The 17,993-nt window shown below is 42.1% G+C and overlaps 1 protein-coding gene across 2 annotated transcripts in view; it reads right to left on the bottom strand.

The window, feature by feature from the left end:
- Window positions 1-5,413: 5,413 nt before the first annotated feature.
- Window positions 5,414-17,993, bottom strand: part of pvrl2l (PVR cell adhesion molecule related 2 like) — a 242,635-nt gene continuing 230,055 nt past the window's right edge. The window contains exons 7-10 of one of the 2 annotated variants that reach the window (XM_067475752.1): window positions 11,571-11,700; window positions 10,016-10,073; window positions 8,050-8,145; window positions 5,414-6,651 (exon numbers count right to left, since the gene is read on the bottom strand). In XM_067475752.1, coding sequence (XP_067331853.1) covers window positions 6,445-6,651; window positions 8,050-8,145; window positions 10,016-10,073; window positions 11,571-11,700 — 491 coding nt within the window. In that variant the 3' untranslated portion in view covers window positions 5,414-6,444. Of the gene's footprint in view, window positions 6,652-8,049; window positions 8,146-10,015; window positions 10,074-11,570; window positions 11,704-17,993 lie in introns of both variants that reach the window. The other variant, XM_067475673.1, reaches the window with a different exon arrangement.

The raw sequence follows: 17,993 nt of genomic DNA, 5'->3' as shown, positions 1-17,993 counted from the left end.
CAGAGTCGTTGCCTCTGATTGGAATTGAACCCCTTCCTCGCTCGCTTAATAATTCAGTCAAAGGCAGAGCCCAGCGGGGACCAGGATGAACTTACAAATAGGGTTAACTAGCCCCAAAAGTGAACAAATGCTCGCTGACAATGAATACGTGGGGTTTGATCTGAGGGGCCTCGGCTAAAAAAGCAGAACTCACAATAAGCTGTAGGCTTAAACCTGATACAGTAATAAATCACCAAATTTTTATCTTCTGTCCTGTGCTGCTAGATCACAATTCGATGATTACCATCCACTCCAGTATATCGCAAGGCGTGTTTTAATTTGAAGTTTTCTTTTTCATCTGCGACAGAGAACAGCGTCTCCCGGCTTTCTGCACTCCCCATTAGTCAAAGCAATCACGATTCCGGTGCTTGTGCGGAGCACTCAGTGGCCTTAAATTTGTTCCACTCAATGAAAATTCAGAACATGAAAGTAAAATACAAATATTATCCTAAGCTGCGTAAAGTGAGCACTCAGTGTGGAGCAAACGGAAGGCGCCAACAATAGCTGAACCTCTTCACTGTACCAGACAGTTCTGAGAGCAGCGCATTTAATGATTTCTGGGCAGGTAGCATTCAGGGCTTGTTAGTGAAAGCACTATTGAGTTCTTAAATAAAGCTTTACATCTGTTTAGATGTAGGTTTCTCATGAGCAAGGTGCACGCTGAGGCATTGATAGGAGTCATCTGAATGCTTCTGAGTGTGCAGGATGAGAACATAGCACAGCGTGTACATGGTGTAGATTTATGGGAAACTCGGGATGCTTCTCCTGTCCAAAGCAGCAGACCTTGAATTGCAGGTCACAGCCAAGTGAAGCTGATTTTCAGAGGAAACATCTTGAATAGACACTTATTATCAGGATGTGGAGTGGAAGTGCATGTATTCCACAAAGTGTAAGCAGAGATGAAGTGCGCTGCCTTCAATACACAATACGCAAGCAGTGAACACGATGGAAGAAAGATGTCGGTGTCACTGTCGCGTTAAGAAAACCTGATACATCCGGATTTATGCAGAACGTGTAAAAATGTGATTTTTACCAGCTTAAAATCAGAAGGATGTACTTGAAATTAAAGACTTTCAGACATCAGATTTCACCACGAGGGACTGTTCTACTTTGACCGGCAGCTACTGTAGGTGCAGCATCAGCGAATCTTCTTGGTATAGTTGTACCAATAGTTTTATACAGGTATCTACTCACATGTCTGTAACTATGGATACAAATATGGAGGTCAATTAGTGATGTTTAGAGATGTTTAAACTTTGGAGAGAGCCACTGTTGGTGGCCCACAGAACTCAGAGCAGCTTAGGAAAACACATGCAAACAGACAAACTTCCTCACACAGAACATCTCCACCCAAAATCTTTTATGCAAATACTCAAAAACCCTGGATTATCACTGTGCAAACACAACGGTTTGTTTGGGTTAAAAGGGGTTTGGCAGTGGTGACTGAGGTTCTCAAAAAACTGTAGTAAAAGTACCATCTGAAATTTCTACTTTAGTAAAAGTAAGTACATGATTTATATTTTACTTAAATTATTAAAAGACTATTTTTTCTTACTGTGCCCTTCTCTGTCGACCATTGTTGGTCGAGAGAGTAATTAATGCTACTAGACAGAAATGATGGGTTAAAGATCTGGTGCGTTTCTTTCTAATCTGCTCATCTGAAGAGGTAGTTCAAGTTCAAGTTCAGGAAGCCAAAGAGCAAGATGACTCCATACCAGCTGACTTTGAGTACTGCGTAGTATGTCAAAAAAAAGTCTATTAAATAAGACCATGGAAGGAGAAAATGGTAAAAGGGGTTTATCATGAAATGTGTAAAGTGACTGTGATTGTAACGTGTAACACAGCTTTGATTAGAAATGTAGTGGAGGAAAAGTCAAAGTAGCCATAATTTAACCTCCTCAAGTAAAGTACAAATGCGTGAAAAATGTACTTTGTCACTTCCCACCACCCGGGATACGTTTGGACAGAAAATTAAAAAAACATTGTAAATCTGGCCTGAAACCACTGCTTCACAACCCAACACAGAAATAAGCTGCACACAGAAACTAACAGAAAACACAGAAAACTCCATTATTTACACATCAGCATTCATCTATTCGCATTTTCCTCTGCTCTTCACGAACCTCTAAGAAAATGTGTTTTCCCTGCAAACTGCTAAATGTTTCCCCTGTAACCTGAGAAGCTAATGGAACTTATTTCACTTAGTCCGTCTCTGGAGTTTTTAACAGGAGGCAGGTTTAGCATCCTTTTGCTCAAGGGAAGCTGACAGAAGCAATAAGCACTAAGCTCTGCTATCTTTTTGGTTTACATTTTATTTGACAAGACAATGATCTGTAAAACATGTACAATAGGTTTCCCAAAAAGCATCCAAAATGAAAACTGTTCTGTGAAAAACAAAATAAATGAAAGAGAATCGATGAACACTCATAAAAATGATTACATCTCCAGTGTGTGTGTGTGTGTGTGTGTGTGTGTGTGTGTGTGTGTGTTTTATCATTGCCTTTTTTGTTTTTAACCATCCTGGGTTTGTGTGTCTCCCTCTTTCATCATTTGTTCTACTGTCAGACAAGAAATGTGAGAATCGAAAAGCTAAAAATAACATAAAGAAGGCACGTCTGGCTCTGTGATGAAAAGCTGTGATGACAATGGATGAATGAGAGAGAGAGAGCGGAGAGGAAAAACACAAGTGAAAGAAAGCGGGAAAACGAGGGAGTGGATTCAGCCCGAGCAGCGTTATCGCCGACATTCACAGCTTGTGTTTCTGGCATCGAACACGTAACGGGAGGGGGAGGGGGGAGCGAAATACCTTGGCTGAAACCAAACACTGCAGGGACGAGTCCAGGGCCTTGATGTAACAGCTAATCCCCCCACGTCGCCTTCTTGGACACCACCTGTAAACCGATTTTTGCGCTTCTTCGCCAGTTCCGTTTCAGGAAAGCAGCCTCACGACTTCTATTCTTGGAAAACGTTAGGAATCTAATTCAAGCTACCTCCAATGGAGCAGCCCCATCAAACGAGGGGCTCTGAGTGAAGCGGAATGATTCCCCCCAGATGAAATGGCACAGCTGAAACTCATAACTGAGTCCGTGGTCACTGATATAATGGGTCCCACTGATTGTCTTTTTCCTTTAGCTCAATCTATCAACTGCGGCTGCCGCTGGTGACACATTAAACACGTTCATCCACGGGAAACTAAATATTCATTTATTTTTTGGGGGATGAATTTGCAGACAAAAGAGCGAAACCATCACGTCGTTCAATTCCTCTTCGTGACAGCTTCTTGTTCCGTGTCAGGCCTTCGAGTCTCTGACACCCCCACAACCCCCTGATGCGCCAGTATTTGATGCCTGAAGCAATGAGGTAAAATATGAGGACAAAAAGTTTTATGGTACAACAAGACACCGGACTCCTCCACGTTAGACCGGAGTTCCACCCTAATGTGAGACGTTTTGCGCTTTAACGATGATCGTGACACAACATGTTTGTAGAGTTTTGATTTTACGCCATTTGTCTTCAACTTAAACTCAGCCTGAAGCTTTAGTGCCATGTCGTCGCTTAACGTAACCTTACACCGAAATCGTTTCCCCTATCTCTACCCTGTGGTGTCAATGTGAGACGCCAGGGGACTTCAAAGCGCCTCCCAATTTGATGCCTTGGGAAGCGTCAATATCTGACTGTGTGCGATGAGAACGTGTCGGAAAATCAATGGATAATTTTGAAACCTGTCGCTTTAGGAATTGCTCAGTGTTACAGTTTGAATGCAGCATGATTTAAATAAAACCTAATTATTACCATGATTGTCATTGGGTTAATAAATAAAAAACGATGTGGTCTAACATTTTCCACTTCGATGTTAGACCTTTTTTAAACAGGCCGGTCTATTTTGCTTTGTTGATCTCTTCTAATTTCTTCATGCTCCATAACTTGTTATACAACGCTGTACAATGTTCCCCTTATGAATCTGCTTCTGTAGCAGACTTTAATTGGTGGGGTCAAGCTCCAGCCTGTCATCTGTGCATCAGCCTGGTAACTCGGGAAGATTTTTTTTTTTTTTCCTAGCTCAAGGTCTCAACTAAGAGCTTCAGATGACACATGGTGGGAAGAAAGATTGTATCTGTCAGTGTTGCACTCTGGAGATAATGACTCCATGCTAACAGCATTTTTGGGTGAACGCTAAAAGACGAGAACCGGCGGCTTGCTGAGCCATCGCTCCACATAAAAAAAAATAAATTAAAAAAGTAGATAGCGCTCTCTCTCTCTCTCTCAACTTAAATTGGACTTGTGCTTCTGGTGAATGTGACAGATGCATCGAAATGGAGTTAAAAACAAAAACACAAACAAACAGAAAAGAAAAAAAAACTTTTTCTTTTTTGACATTCAAAACTGTTTTTTTTTTTTTTCCTTTTTTTTTTTCTTACAAATGAAAGACATTATTCTGCAAACAGCCTTGGGAAAAGTGTTTTGACAAACCACCGATCATGCCATGCAGAGTAACATGAATAAGGAGTAAAATCCACACCATTTCAGTTTTTTATATACTCAAATAAAACATTCCATTGACAACCTCAATGCACCCGTGAAAAGTAAAATAGTAATATACACATTTTTTTTCCCCCGTTCAACTTGACAATTAACAAACTTCCATCCCCTGTACAGAGGCACTGATAACACCTACACTTGTTTATTTTTTATGTGTACACATTTCACCAACAATATATTATTCATCAATATTATCAATACTATTTACACTGCTTGTTCATCATTTGGTTCCATCTGACAAATCTGTGGAGACCAATCTTTGATTCAGCCAGCCATTGTTTTTTTTTTTTTTTGCTTTCGAGTTGACAATCGATTAAAACGCATATGTTCTAAAAGGCTGTTAATACATCAGATCATGTGACCATTTTAATCGGTTAAAATGGTGGTTTAATGGCAGTATTTTTTTCTAACATATGCCGCAGATCTTCACTCTCAAAGTACATTCTGTCTTTTTTTTTTTTTTCAGCATTAATATTGTGAATTATAAGTGGTGGACTGAATACAAACATTGGTGCTTTGTGTGTGTGTGTGTGTGTCTGTGTGTGTCTGTGTGTGTGTGCTTTGCGGTAAACCAACTTTCATCTCCCCGGCGCACAACCTCACCAACTTTTTACTATTAGCAGTGGCAAATATGAGTCATGGAATCTTAATCATGTAATGTTGCCAGGTCACAAAGATTCCAAACGGTGACACTTCCCCTTCGTTAGTGCTAATGAGCAGCCCAGCACGCCAACAGCTGCTGCGTCCCAGGGACAGATGAGGCCCTGTGACAACATAATAAAGTGGAATGTTTTATTTATTTATTGGACATTAGCCGGGGGCAGGACTGGAGAAAGTTTTTATTTTTTGTAGGAGTCGATAACTGAAGTACTTTCAAACATCTCAAGTGATTAATTGAAGCTGCCTGGAGAGCCAGATGATCAGGCTTCGGACTCCCTGGGACCAAATTCAGCTGTATGTAATTCAAACCCAATCAACCGCGGAGCAAAAGTACTTCGAAAGGATTTCCAAGATGGCATTTTTACTTTTTCCTGTAAAGGGAGCTTTATGGTTTTTTTTCCCTTAATTGCAGAGTAGTTCAAATCGCTTTCCGCAGCTGCAAACAGGAGACCAAGAATTTTCTCGATGGGGAGGTTGTACGTTCACAGCACAGAATGTTGCATATATTTTTCATACTGAACCCAATGAAAAAGCTGCTGTCTTGTTGTTTCTTGGTGGAAATTTTGATTTGCAAGCATCGCACGGGCAGACAGTGCCGTGCGTTAATTAGCCGAGGGGAGTGTTCCAGTTCACCTACATTGCAGCACCTCTCAACCATGTAATTAACATATTGTGAAAACCCGCCTCTTCATATGTCTTCCACATATGAGTTCAATGGCGAATTGGCTTGTTCGATATCATGAGCTACAGTGTGTGTGTGTTCATCTTGAATTGCTTTGAAAACCCTTTTTTGGTACCTTGGTGTTTTGCGTGTCTGCACCAGATATCTGAGATGTAAATGAAATTGTGTGCCACCTCTGTTTGCAAGAAGGAAAACACAAAAATGAAAGTGTGTTACCGTTGTTAACATGTGCATTCCTCACAGGTATTCCCCGTTGGCTTTACCCCCCCCCCCCCCAAAAAAAACCCTGATCAAAAGCTGCTTTGAAGGGGAGATGGAACTTTTAATGCGCACTAAAAGAAAATAAACCCAAAAGGCAAAACATCATTGTGTGCATGTTAAAACTTTACCATATTAAAAAGTTTCGTGTACCATAGAGGGCTCGTCTGGTGCGTTCGCCTTCGCTTTGCTTTTGCTTTTCATGCACATTTAGGTGAACTGGAACTTGCCTATATGCACATGATGTAGTGCTCTGGTTGCCGCTGCTACACATACAGGGCAGGAGATACAAAGCTCTCGCCACGAGAGATGTTTGCAGGCGGTGGCTCGTGATTGGATGAATCCAAGTCGCTGCCGTGGTGACCGTCCGCCGCGTGGCCTTTGCGTTCGTTGACAGTGTCGTATTTGGCTGAGTCGTCCAGGCCCGGAGGGGCACCACCGTTCAGGGCTCCGGTGGTCTCATCATCCAGGTTCTGCAGGGTTAAACACATCCGGATGGTTTATGTACTACAATCTAACAAATAGAGTAGTAAAGTGAGGAGTCAGATTTAAAAAGGATCTCATGAATTACAAGCTCTGTTATTAAAGGACGTCTTCACCGATGTTTGGGTAGCACATGTAAATGAATGGCATCAAACTCCCCTCTGACTTCCAAATCTTAAAATATCTCGCTACTTCTAGCTGAAAAATTCCTCCAGAAGACATCACTTGGAGGAATTTACATTCAAAAGCATTACTGTAGATTTACATGCTAATCTAAAGCCATAGAAAGCAAGTAAAAAAATTGGTGAAGTGTAATTTATCCAAATTAATCGCGTCAATTTCGCTGTGAAAGTCAAACTATTTTAAGGTTTAAAGTTAAACGTTTTTTTCAAAATTCGAACAATTGTCATTGTCCATATGCAATAATAGCCATAACAAATCAAAAATTGGAACCAATATGCAGACCCCCTCCATAAGAGGACCCCGACTGTCACTAAAGTAGCGCATTATTCAACAGCAGGTCTAATGAAACAGTGAAAACCAGCTGACGAAAATAAAGAGGAGTTATCATTCTCAGAGGGGGGAAAAAAAAGGAGGAAGAGGACAAAAAGTGGAGCAGATAATAATGGAATTATAAGACTAAATAGCATTAAATGAATGCCGCTGCTTTTGTACGCATAGATCAAACGTATGCATGCAAGAGTGAAAGCACAAACATGAAGAGAAACCAAAAAATCCATAAATATCCAAAACACATGCTCCATGAAATTACTACAGCTGACGTCCTTAGGAAGGAGAATGGAGAAGTGATGTGAATGTATTTTAATGCCTCCATGCTGGTGACAGAATGGTTTTGGTTGGTCTGTCTGACTGGGATAACACATGAGGAATTTCTTAACCATTAGTACAAGGGACCACTTGGACTCAAAGATGAACTGATTAGATGGTTGGTGACTTTCCATATCTCCCCATTCTCGTCAATGTCTGGACTTAGTAGTGAACTGATGACATGCAATTAAACTCAGAATCAATGTACAATTTTGGAATTCAAGTTGTATTTGTAGCATTTCTGGTGTCGGCCTTAAGGGGTAGTTGTACCTTATGTCGTAATCAAAACTCATGGACACACGAAGATAAATTCAATGCTAAGATTATGTGTATGTAGTAATACAAATGTTTACAGTTTCTGTAAATTCTATTCAGGTTAATATATAGAAAAAAAACTTTGAATGACTACTACAAACCAAAAACCCCATCACATCCCTGAAACACACTGTGCACCTGTCCAAACGGATATGGAGCCCACTGTGCCTGAATGTGGTTCACGTGTCAGTGAGCAAAACATGCTTTTGTATCTGTGCACATCCGTGTGTGTGGTTGTCAGTTACCGTGACAGGCTCTCCCCCTGTGGGCTCGTAGTAAACCTCTCCTGGGCTGAGAGGCGCTGTCTCTGTGGCCGTGGGAGGCCCTGATGGCTTGTTCAGCTACATGCACAGAAAAACCACATCGACACAGTTGAAGTGAGCACAACAGAAAATGATACCATAAAATGCAGCCAACTGGAGAGAAGACCTTGAAAGGATGGATAAAAAGTTCATGTTAAGCAGATACTGCAGTACGGCTGTGCACTCGAGTCAGTCATAGACACATTTTGAAAGAAAAAACTTACTTTACCCACCTACAGATATTTAATTCGGACATTCTTGTTGGTGCATCAATACAGCCTGGCCTGTCCCGGCATAATGGTGGCTGGTGTCCCTACTGACTTTATGGCTTTTTTCTTTGTGTGCTCATGTTAGTTTCAGATGTCAGAAATATTATTATTTGATTGCTTTGGGTGATGCAGTTTCCCTACAGAGAAGATGCTGAGATTCTCGCCCTCTATTTCATCCTCCAGAACTTGGACTCTTCAGAAACCTATTCCGGGATCCTTTTTGTTGATTTTAGGTCCACTAACTGTCCTGGCCCTGCTACAGGAAACGCTATCCTAAGTGTACTGACTCCATCGGCAGATGAAACACAGGCCTCCTAAGTAGCAGAAAAAGGCCATAACGGCAACAGCTGCATATCCAGTCAGCAAACTGTCAAGGTCCTCAAATTTGCAGATGACACCATCCTCATTGTTAGCATCCCTGAGTTTGATGGGTCTGTAATTAGGTGGGAGATCACCACCAGAACAACTTAGAGCTCGAAGATGTAAAACCAATCAAGATATTTGTGAACTGTGAACACTATGGAGTCCATCCAATTCTTGGGCAACACCAGCTCCCCAAAGACAAAGGTACAGCAGATGCCAAAGAAGACAATGGTGAACTTCTACACTGCCATCATTGAGTCCATCCTGACCTGCTCCATCACCATTGGGTACCCTTACTGCTAACGGTAAAAGCGGCAAGCTAAAATCTGACATCGCTGTAGGGCCCTTAAGAGTGCAGGAAACCTTCTCATTTGGGTAACAATCTTTTTAAAAACGTTTCCTCTGGCAAGATGCTGCACTCCATCAGGACCAAAACCTCCCAATGGGTGACAGAATCTCTGGTTCCCTGATGTGTCACATTAAATAAGGTTTTAGCTGTGCTTATTGTTATTGCACACACATCCCAACACTCGGGTGCGTTTCAGGTACATTGCAAATCCTAATCCATTATCATCGTCTTTGTGTCCCGATTTGCTGACTGCTGGCGCTCAAAATATTTACCATGAAGAATTCCTTGTAAGTGAAAACCTACCTGGCAATAAACGGATTTCTGAATCCGATTATCAGGAAAGCAACTTTGAAAAACAAACAGCTCACATACTATGCATATTAATAGTCCGCTGGTGGCTTGCTGGGTAAGACTTGTGACTTGCCAACACAGTCTAGAGGCTCAATTTGAACATATGTACAAACGCAGTTATGCACCAGGTGGATTTAATGTTGTGGCTGATAGGTGGAGACGTCCCGCTTCATTTTTATGACATTCCACAGATGGCGTTTCCTTAAGCATATGCGTAGACGTCTAATAAATTTTCACTGCTGAACCCTGTGATCCTTATTTCAGTGAAGGCATTTAGAGCCATTTAGTCATTTTTATACATCTAATCAACATAAAATTGCAGCAGTTTAGTCTCATTACTTAACGTGATAGAATGATGGAATAAAATAAGTAGACAGAGGAGGAGGGGGGGGGGGTTTACTAATGTAGCTCTTTGCAAACCAAGATAATTATTTCACCACAAATAAGCCAACTTAGATCTCCAATCAATAGCCATTAGCCCCATTATGACTTCGCAGATGGACTGTGTGTGTATGAGTGTGTAGAACGTAATCACAGTGAAAATAAAGATTGATTCGAAGCCATGTGGACCACTCACCATCTCTGTTGAGCTGCCTGCCTTCACAGGGGGAGGGGGCTTGTGCTTGGGAGGGCCCCTGATTGGACCAAAGAAAGAGATAATGCGTTATTGATCGGTGCTTCGTTAAGACATCAGTTTTTTCTTTGTGATAACATTTTTATTTTTATTTTATTTTTTTTAAGTTTGGGCTGCTGAGAGAACAATGGAATAAAAAGTGTTGGAATAATGAGCTCCAACGACAACCTATTGTTTCCTAATCCCTTCCGGATTGATTTTACACGATGTTCAATGCAAAAGCATCTACAGTAAAATAAAAAAATGAGCATTTAGTTTTTTTTGACAAGTTTAAGTTTGAGTTTAAGTAAAGTCTACATCAGGTTAAGCTTTAGAATTTCTATTTCATTTTATTGAAAAGTCAGTCACTGCTTTTCGATCAGTGAAGTGCAGCCAGTCCACCAAATAACGCCAGGTAGGATTTCTCCTGTTTAACAGCAGACCTGAACCACGTCCAGTGCAAGACATGACATTTATCATTATGTTATTAGAAAACACAACACAACCTCCACAGTTGCACATACAGGATAATGGGGCCGTTTCCAGTTGCTAATTCTGTCCTTTCTGTCACGTGGTGATGTGAAGGCAACATGCAGCGTGTACGTGTTTTCTGTATGTCGGAAACAGCCGCTTGCTATTAGAAGTTACTGACAGTGAAAATGTAAATGCTCAGAGACTATTCTGAAGTGGGTTCTGCGACCTACTCGGTTTGATGGTATCATGATAACAATGCTGGATGTGTGAGGTCCATCTGCTTATTGTGAAGCAATTTCACAGTGAGTGAGTGAGTAGATCGGTACATAAACTTGTTATTTTGATTTGGGAGTTTTACTCCAGTTGGAGTTATACTCCCATCTAGTCACTTCTTCTAACTACGCAGAACACATAGCTGCACCTTAAACAACAGTAGTGTTTGCGAGAGCAGCCTTGGCAGATGGCAGCGATTAACATAATATCTGTAACATTTTGGAGGTGAGGTTCCCTGTCGGAAAGTGGCGCCATTATATTAAATTGTAACTGATTGTCCGCATTTAGTTAGTTTCGTGTTTGTAATTGTGCTTCTAAGTTGTGTGTTACTGTTGGTTTGGTAGAAACCAATAAACACACTGGGCCACAATCACAGAAACAAGCTGCTCAACCTGATTATACTGACTTACTAATTATTCTACTGTCATTTGCACTGTGCTATAGTTTCTCTGAATCAGCAGTTGGTGGGAACAATGATTGGAAATTTGCTAAAGTAATGTACAGGTCGGTCAAATTTGAAAAACCACCACTTCAAATTGGAGTCAGAGCAGAGAGGCTTTATGAAATTCCCAGGAATTGCAGAGGGTGAGTAGGGAAGTAAAGATCAAACATTTTGGGAGAAAAATCTCCAGGTGACTTCATGCTATAAATTACCTCCCTTATGACATGTAATACGTGTTAATAAGTCTTAGTCCCACGGGGGGCGATTAGTTTTTGCTCAGGAGCTTTAATAAGTGATGAGGTACATGCAGGATTGCTAATGAAGACTTACTCCCCATCCTCTTGGCGCTTGCGGACGAAGTAGACGATGGCGATGATGATGCAGATGAGGACGATGATGCCAAGGACGCCGCCGATAACGCCGCCTGTCGGTGGGCCTGAGGTGAGTTGTCTCTCTCTCTCTTCTTGATCAGATGGGGGGGGGGGGGGACATAGAGGGGAAAGAGAGAGAAGAGAGAGAAGTGTATTGGCTTGTTGTGGAACTGCATCATTTAAATTTCGTGTGACTGCCTCCGGCGCTTTAATGTTGCTCACTCGCAATATTTGTATTTTTATGTGCTTAGCTTCAACAGACTGTGCGAGAGAAAATCGTCTGTGGCCATGTGAGTCAGCAGTATTTCATTACTAAGCCAGCAAAATATGTAAAACAAACAGCAGACACACGCTAAACAGGTCGGCGTCTAATGGGATTTGGATAAAATGCACCATCGCGAGGAAATACCCGGAGGGAACGTGAGGCAGGTAATCAAAAGTCAAGTTTCAATTCCACGTCAGCGCCGTCTGCATCCTAATGACACGACTCGCGGCTGCGCAAATGCAAAGAATTCAACGTGATTTCTGGTGAAATGAAAGCAGCTCTGAGCTCCCTGTCGTGCACCAACTCCCATGAATGCCACAGATTGTTGTGATGCAGCTTCCCATCAGCTGAGTCTCACACTGACCTCGACATCTCCCTTCAATTAAGAGCCTGTTTATGATTTCCGGAGGGCGGCGAGGCACCTAAATTGACTGTGAAAGCCTCTCATTACAGTAGTGCTTTTATTTAAAAGGGGAAAAAAAAAAAAAAAAAAGCCTGACAGCAGCTGCACACTGCACACAACAACCGCTGTGGATGCTTCTGTATAATCATTGCCCATAAAAGGAGTTTTGGCAGAAACAACAAAGGGAGGATTGAATGCTTTTCACAGGTTGTTTGGTCCTTTTTTTAAAATAAAATGAAATCATATTTCATCACTAGAAAAACACTCCACTGCATTTGATACAGAGATGATAAAAGGATAATTACTCCTGCTGCATGACTTCCTCTTGGCTTGCTACATATGTTTAGCCGTTTCTGCGTCCCCCCCCCCCAAAAAAAGTGAAGCCACATTTTGCTTTCGCTGCGAGAAAAAAAAAAAGTACTGTAATAACTGCACATACAGTAGTTTGAACCCCCCTTAAATTACAGCTCTCGTAAAAAAATGACCATATTTGCAACAATCGAGAACACGCTTACTTTCATTATCGTCACGCTAAAGGAGGATTAGCTGGATGGGGCCAAAACAACAACAAAAAGGCCAAAATATCATCTCGCCTCCGAAAACTCTTTAGGCTTATGGATTATTTGTAGGAGAGATAAGTTGTTTTTGAGTGTTTTAAATACCATCAGTCAAGGATTTTAAAACTCCATTGTGCAACGGCTGCAGACTCACACTCACACACACACACATTTATCTTCATGCATAGGTACATACCACTGTGGATGCATGATGGGGTAAAAAACCTTCCTAAAAAATAACTAGGACAGTTGTTGAAAACTAGTGGTAGTTATGTTGTGGCTGATTGGTGAACAGTACCTTTTGAGGAATGAGGTTGAACTGGCTGCACGTCACCCTTCTCACCAGCAGGTGGCGAGCTGTTGCAAGATTTCACAGTCGGGGAGAGACTAGACAGATACGGATCAGAGCGAGCCGTGTTTGCATATTCATGTCAAGGTAAATCCGCAGGGACGCGACTAGCCAATGGGTGTGAGTGTGTTGGCACAGACAAGACGAGGGAGCAGGTCTCAGCTATGCATGATGACAAACACTCCACGACGAAGGGGAGGGAGGGACCAGCATAAAGGAGAAGATGAAGACAGGAGACAACAAAGGGGAAAGGAAGAGAAGGGAAGCAAGGGAGAAGGATGAAGAAGGAAACCAGGGGGGGGGGGAGAGAAAGGATGGATTCAGAGGAACAGGAATGATGGGGGGGATGAGAAGGTGTGTGGGATGAATGCACAATGACTGCAACAGCAGAGACAGACGGAGGGAGGACGGAGGGAAAGAGAGAATGACACCAGCTTTTTCTCACAGCTGGAAATGCACAAGCACTCTCCAACTCAGACAAGGAACAAGTGAACTGAAGCAGTGCCTTCGTCTGTGCGTGTGCGTGTGTGTGTGTGTGCGTGTGTGTGTGCGTGCACGCTGAAAGCTCATTAACAGTGTCCCTTGGTGTTTTCGAAGTTTACCCGGGTGATTTCTGCCATTGATGTTCATAGTTGATAACAAGCTGCCTTTTTAATAAATAGCAAGTTGCTGCATCATACAGGCCACACAAGATCATGTGGGAGGGGGGGGGGGTTTGCAGCACACACCACAACATAATTGGCCAATGAATAGAGAAGAAAGGTGTGGTGCACCTCCGAAGTGTGTTTCCACGAGGGCAGACGCTGAAGCCGGTGTTAATCATCCCTTAGAGAACACACTCGCACTTTTTTTTTAGTCATTACATCGCTGAACAGACTGAAAGCGTCAGACATTATCATGATCAGACGCACCTGTTCTTCTCGCCGCAGGCAAATCTGAGGCGTTAAACACCACATTGCAACAGTAAGAGCTTTTGATTACACCTGCTTTTTTTTTTTTTTTGGAAGAAAAACTAATTAGAAAATGCTGAAAACATGTGGGGGAAAGTTGGCTAAACGTCATGCAAACAGTATTTACATTGGGACTTTTCTTCAGATTATAATTAAGAAAAAAAAAAACAAGCTGTTCCGTGTGCAAACCAAGGTTTACACAGTGCAGCTGATCCGTCTGATTGTGAGGCCTCAGTTTGTAAATGGCTTTCGTGATTTTCGTCTGTTTTGCTTGATGTACAAGAGTCGAGAAGGTGAGAGTTTCGAACACAGTCGAAGGTGCCGCAGCCCAAAACCTGTGTAACGTCAGGGTCGGGCTGGCGGATGGCTGTGTAAGGGTTTCGGACTTTCACGACGGAGCATTTCAATCAAGCGCTTAAACGACGCCTTAACTGATTCTGAACTCGCGTCTTTTGGTAGATGTAGATGTAAATGGATGCCACTTAAACTTCCCTCTGACTTCCCTGTATTCAAATATCTTGACATCGCTTGAAAGGAACCTCCCCCCACATGGGATGACGTCATCTGAACTCCCAACGATGAAAAACTCCTCTGGCTGATGTCGCCTGGAGGAGTTTTTTTCAGCGAACAGCAGAGAAATATTTCACTATTGGGACGTCGGAGGGGAATTTAAAAGCATTAACGTACGTTCACACCCTAAACTAAAACCCCAGTTCCGATTGGCAGATATCACAATAGGTGGGAATAAAAAAAAAAAAATGAAATCATTCAAATTACAGAACCATTTCATTCTTGTTTTCAGTTGACATATAGAGGAGCTACGTTGCCAGAACTCTGAGAAAACTTCGTCAAACTTTGGCTGAATTATGTAAAAGCAGCTGCACATCAAGATGGAAAGCAGCCTATGGAAGAAGAACTTTGACTCAAGTATCCACTGACACCATCGGCAGCAAAACAACCGCAAAAGCCTTTTCCTCCATGTTTCCACCAAGTGGAGCATGAAAGTAACCATTAGTTCGTAGATACTTTTTTTTTTTCAATCCCGTTGCATCAGTGGCGAGTCAACACAACCGTTGACCTCGGTTGTTTACTACACACACTCCACGTTGCACCGCTCACTATCTTTCACCTCTGTCTATTAGATTTCATCGTTATCCGACACGCGGCTCAATTTCCATGTCACGGTGTCAGCGCCGCTTCCTGCTGGAGTTGTGGAACATTTAAATAAATTAGCAAACATTTATACAGTTAAATCAATAGCCCGGGCTTCATGCGGTAGCACTGCTTTTAAGATCTTAAAGTGAGTGGGTGGGAATTCGCCGCGGCTACGGCAGACCTTCATTACCGCTCAGCTCCATCAGCTTTTGTCCATTTCTCCCTCCATCGCCTGGCAGCTAAACACCCTAAATCTCCAGATATAATGCTATTATCTATGTGACACTCAAGTGTGAGAAATTGCTGCTGCAGCACATGCAATTTAAATAAAATTGAAACAACAATTCCTGTGTAAAGTGCTTCATTGCTCTCTCGTATCAAATGCTCCAGTGTGTGGGCTGTATTAGGCATCAGAGAAACACATTGTGCCCAAGGCCTGCACTTAACTATCTCTCTCCAAAACACAACACGGATAAAAAAAAAAAAAAAACATGCACTTGTTAAAAAAAAACATTATATAAATAAATAAAATAAAAAAATAACAATCTCTCACAGACGCTGCCTCACTTATACATAGATTCACGTGCCACAGCCAAACAAGCCCTTCACTAAAAGGTTGCCTGTGATGTTAAGCTTCTGGAATTTAAGCATATTGTTGCTATTCCCATGGAAGCCATTAATATTTTACACCACGTGTCAGAGGGGAAAACATAAACTACGAAGAATTGGCAGAGCGGATCAAACGAGAGACGTTTTGTCAGATTTTTCAAAAACAACTTGACTGCAAAAGTCTGCAAAATAAGTGATGGTCGCTCTTTGTATCCGCATGATGGGACAGGTCAGAGGTCAGACTTTGTGAATATTGAAGGCTATCATTTACACAATCCTGAGTGGGAAATTAAGCAAATTCATTTAATGGACATTTTAAATGATGTCTTTGATTGTAGATACTTCAAACGTGTTAAACTTGTATCACTGGTGCAACATTTTTTGACTTTGAAGGGTTGAGGAACAGGAGGCTTCACAGGTTTTGTATGACCGACTATGCAATTAGACAAAGAGCTTTACTTAGTGTTATTAGTAACATTAACCTCATGTTCTGTAGCTCAACGGCTTTCGGCTTGTCGCCACATCAAAACGCGATTCGCACATTGATTTGGCATGTGCGTCTACGCCGGATGCCCTTCCTGCCGCAACCCTCCCGTGATGTCCGGACTCGGGACTGGCACCGAGGTGGCCCGTGGTGGCTGGGTGGGGGCCACACCAAGTGGGGTGGGATTTTTACGAGAACATATGTGCATGATAAAAGGCTGACAGAAGTCCACCCAAAGTCTGAACAAAACTCAAAAGTTCCTGCACATTGTTTATTCCATTGAGACAGTTCGTACGGAGAAGCTCCATTTTGACTGTCGGCCTTTGTTTGTCTGCTCTGACATGCACAGCAAAACAAAGCAAAAAAAAATTAAATAAAGTAAAAAATAAAATAAAAAATTGCCAGGAAGCAGCATTTTCTGTCACTACCGGTAAAATCCGTGAGCCATGCTTCCAAAATAAGTCAGAGGAGAATTATAATGACCGTTCTGCTACATGTAAGTGCAGGATTACAGTAACCATGTTTTTACGTGACTCATTTCCTGATTGTCCACGTTACCTGAGTGCTGTGAGTAACCTGGTTCCTTAATGGAAATGCAGCGCATGCTGTAAAACCAGCACGTCTTCCAACCGTAACACCCACGTGGGTCGGTAGTCTGTCCCCGCCTCCCCATACGACCCACGGGAGCATTAACAAGACCCCACGTAGGGAGGCAGGCATCTGTTAAAAATGACTTCCCTTTCAGTGCCAGTAACCGGATTTTTCCGCCTTAACCCTGATAAACAGTGGATGGCAACTGTGCAAACAGCAATTTGTTTTGGATTTAGGCACCGGGACACCAGGGTTCGGTTTAGGCACTAAAAAAAACATGGTCAGGTTTAGTTGAAATGCTGTAGCTTTTCTTAAATTCCAATGAGCAACGCGACGGATTTACGTTCCTGTACAACTAAAGTGCGATTAGGTCTTGCGGTGAAATTGGATCAGGGTCAGAGGACCAACGGTGTAATACAGCAAAATCTAACATTTTACACAAAACATGTTTCATGGCTTTTAAACACATCCACAATTTTTCTCTAACCCCAATGTCATTGGTTTTCTTGGCTGAACCGAACCCAACACATGGCTCAGGAACCGAACTCGGGTCTTTGGCTTGACAGGCCTTGTACGTTTTATACACCCGCCACCTTCCCCAACCACCTGGCAGCTCGTTGCATCAGCATCATTATGTTCGCTATGATAAAATACTCGCATTTGCAGTTTAGTTGTATAGGAACATAACCTCTAGGAGACATTTTAGAAACCAGTGACCAGTGTTCGGTTTGCCACAGCTGGATAATACCAGGAATTTTGTTTATCTGATAATGTTTTTTTTTTATCCTTTATGAATGCATTTATTTAGCAGCATTTGTGTGTGTGTGTGTGTGTGTGTGATGCAAAATTGTAGAAAAGAAAAAGTAAACTTAACTGTCTTCTAACACAATTTCTCCAAAGATCTGGAGAAGTTTACTCTCAAGAGCCATTCAAAAACCGGCGAGGACACAGTGGCCTGTAATCATAACAATAACCACTGAAATGATGCTGGAGAGAGCTGAAGACTGAGCCCGGTGTTG

This window comes from Channa argus, chromosome 1, assembly GCF_033026475.1.
Source record: "Channa argus isolate prfri chromosome 1, Channa argus male v1.0, whole genome shotgun sequence".
Taxonomy (NCBI): Eukaryota; Metazoa; Chordata; class Actinopteri; order Anabantiformes; family Channidae; genus Channa; species Channa argus.
Note: the sequence above shows the minus strand (reverse complement) of the source record. Positions and strands in the feature narration are given on the sequence as shown.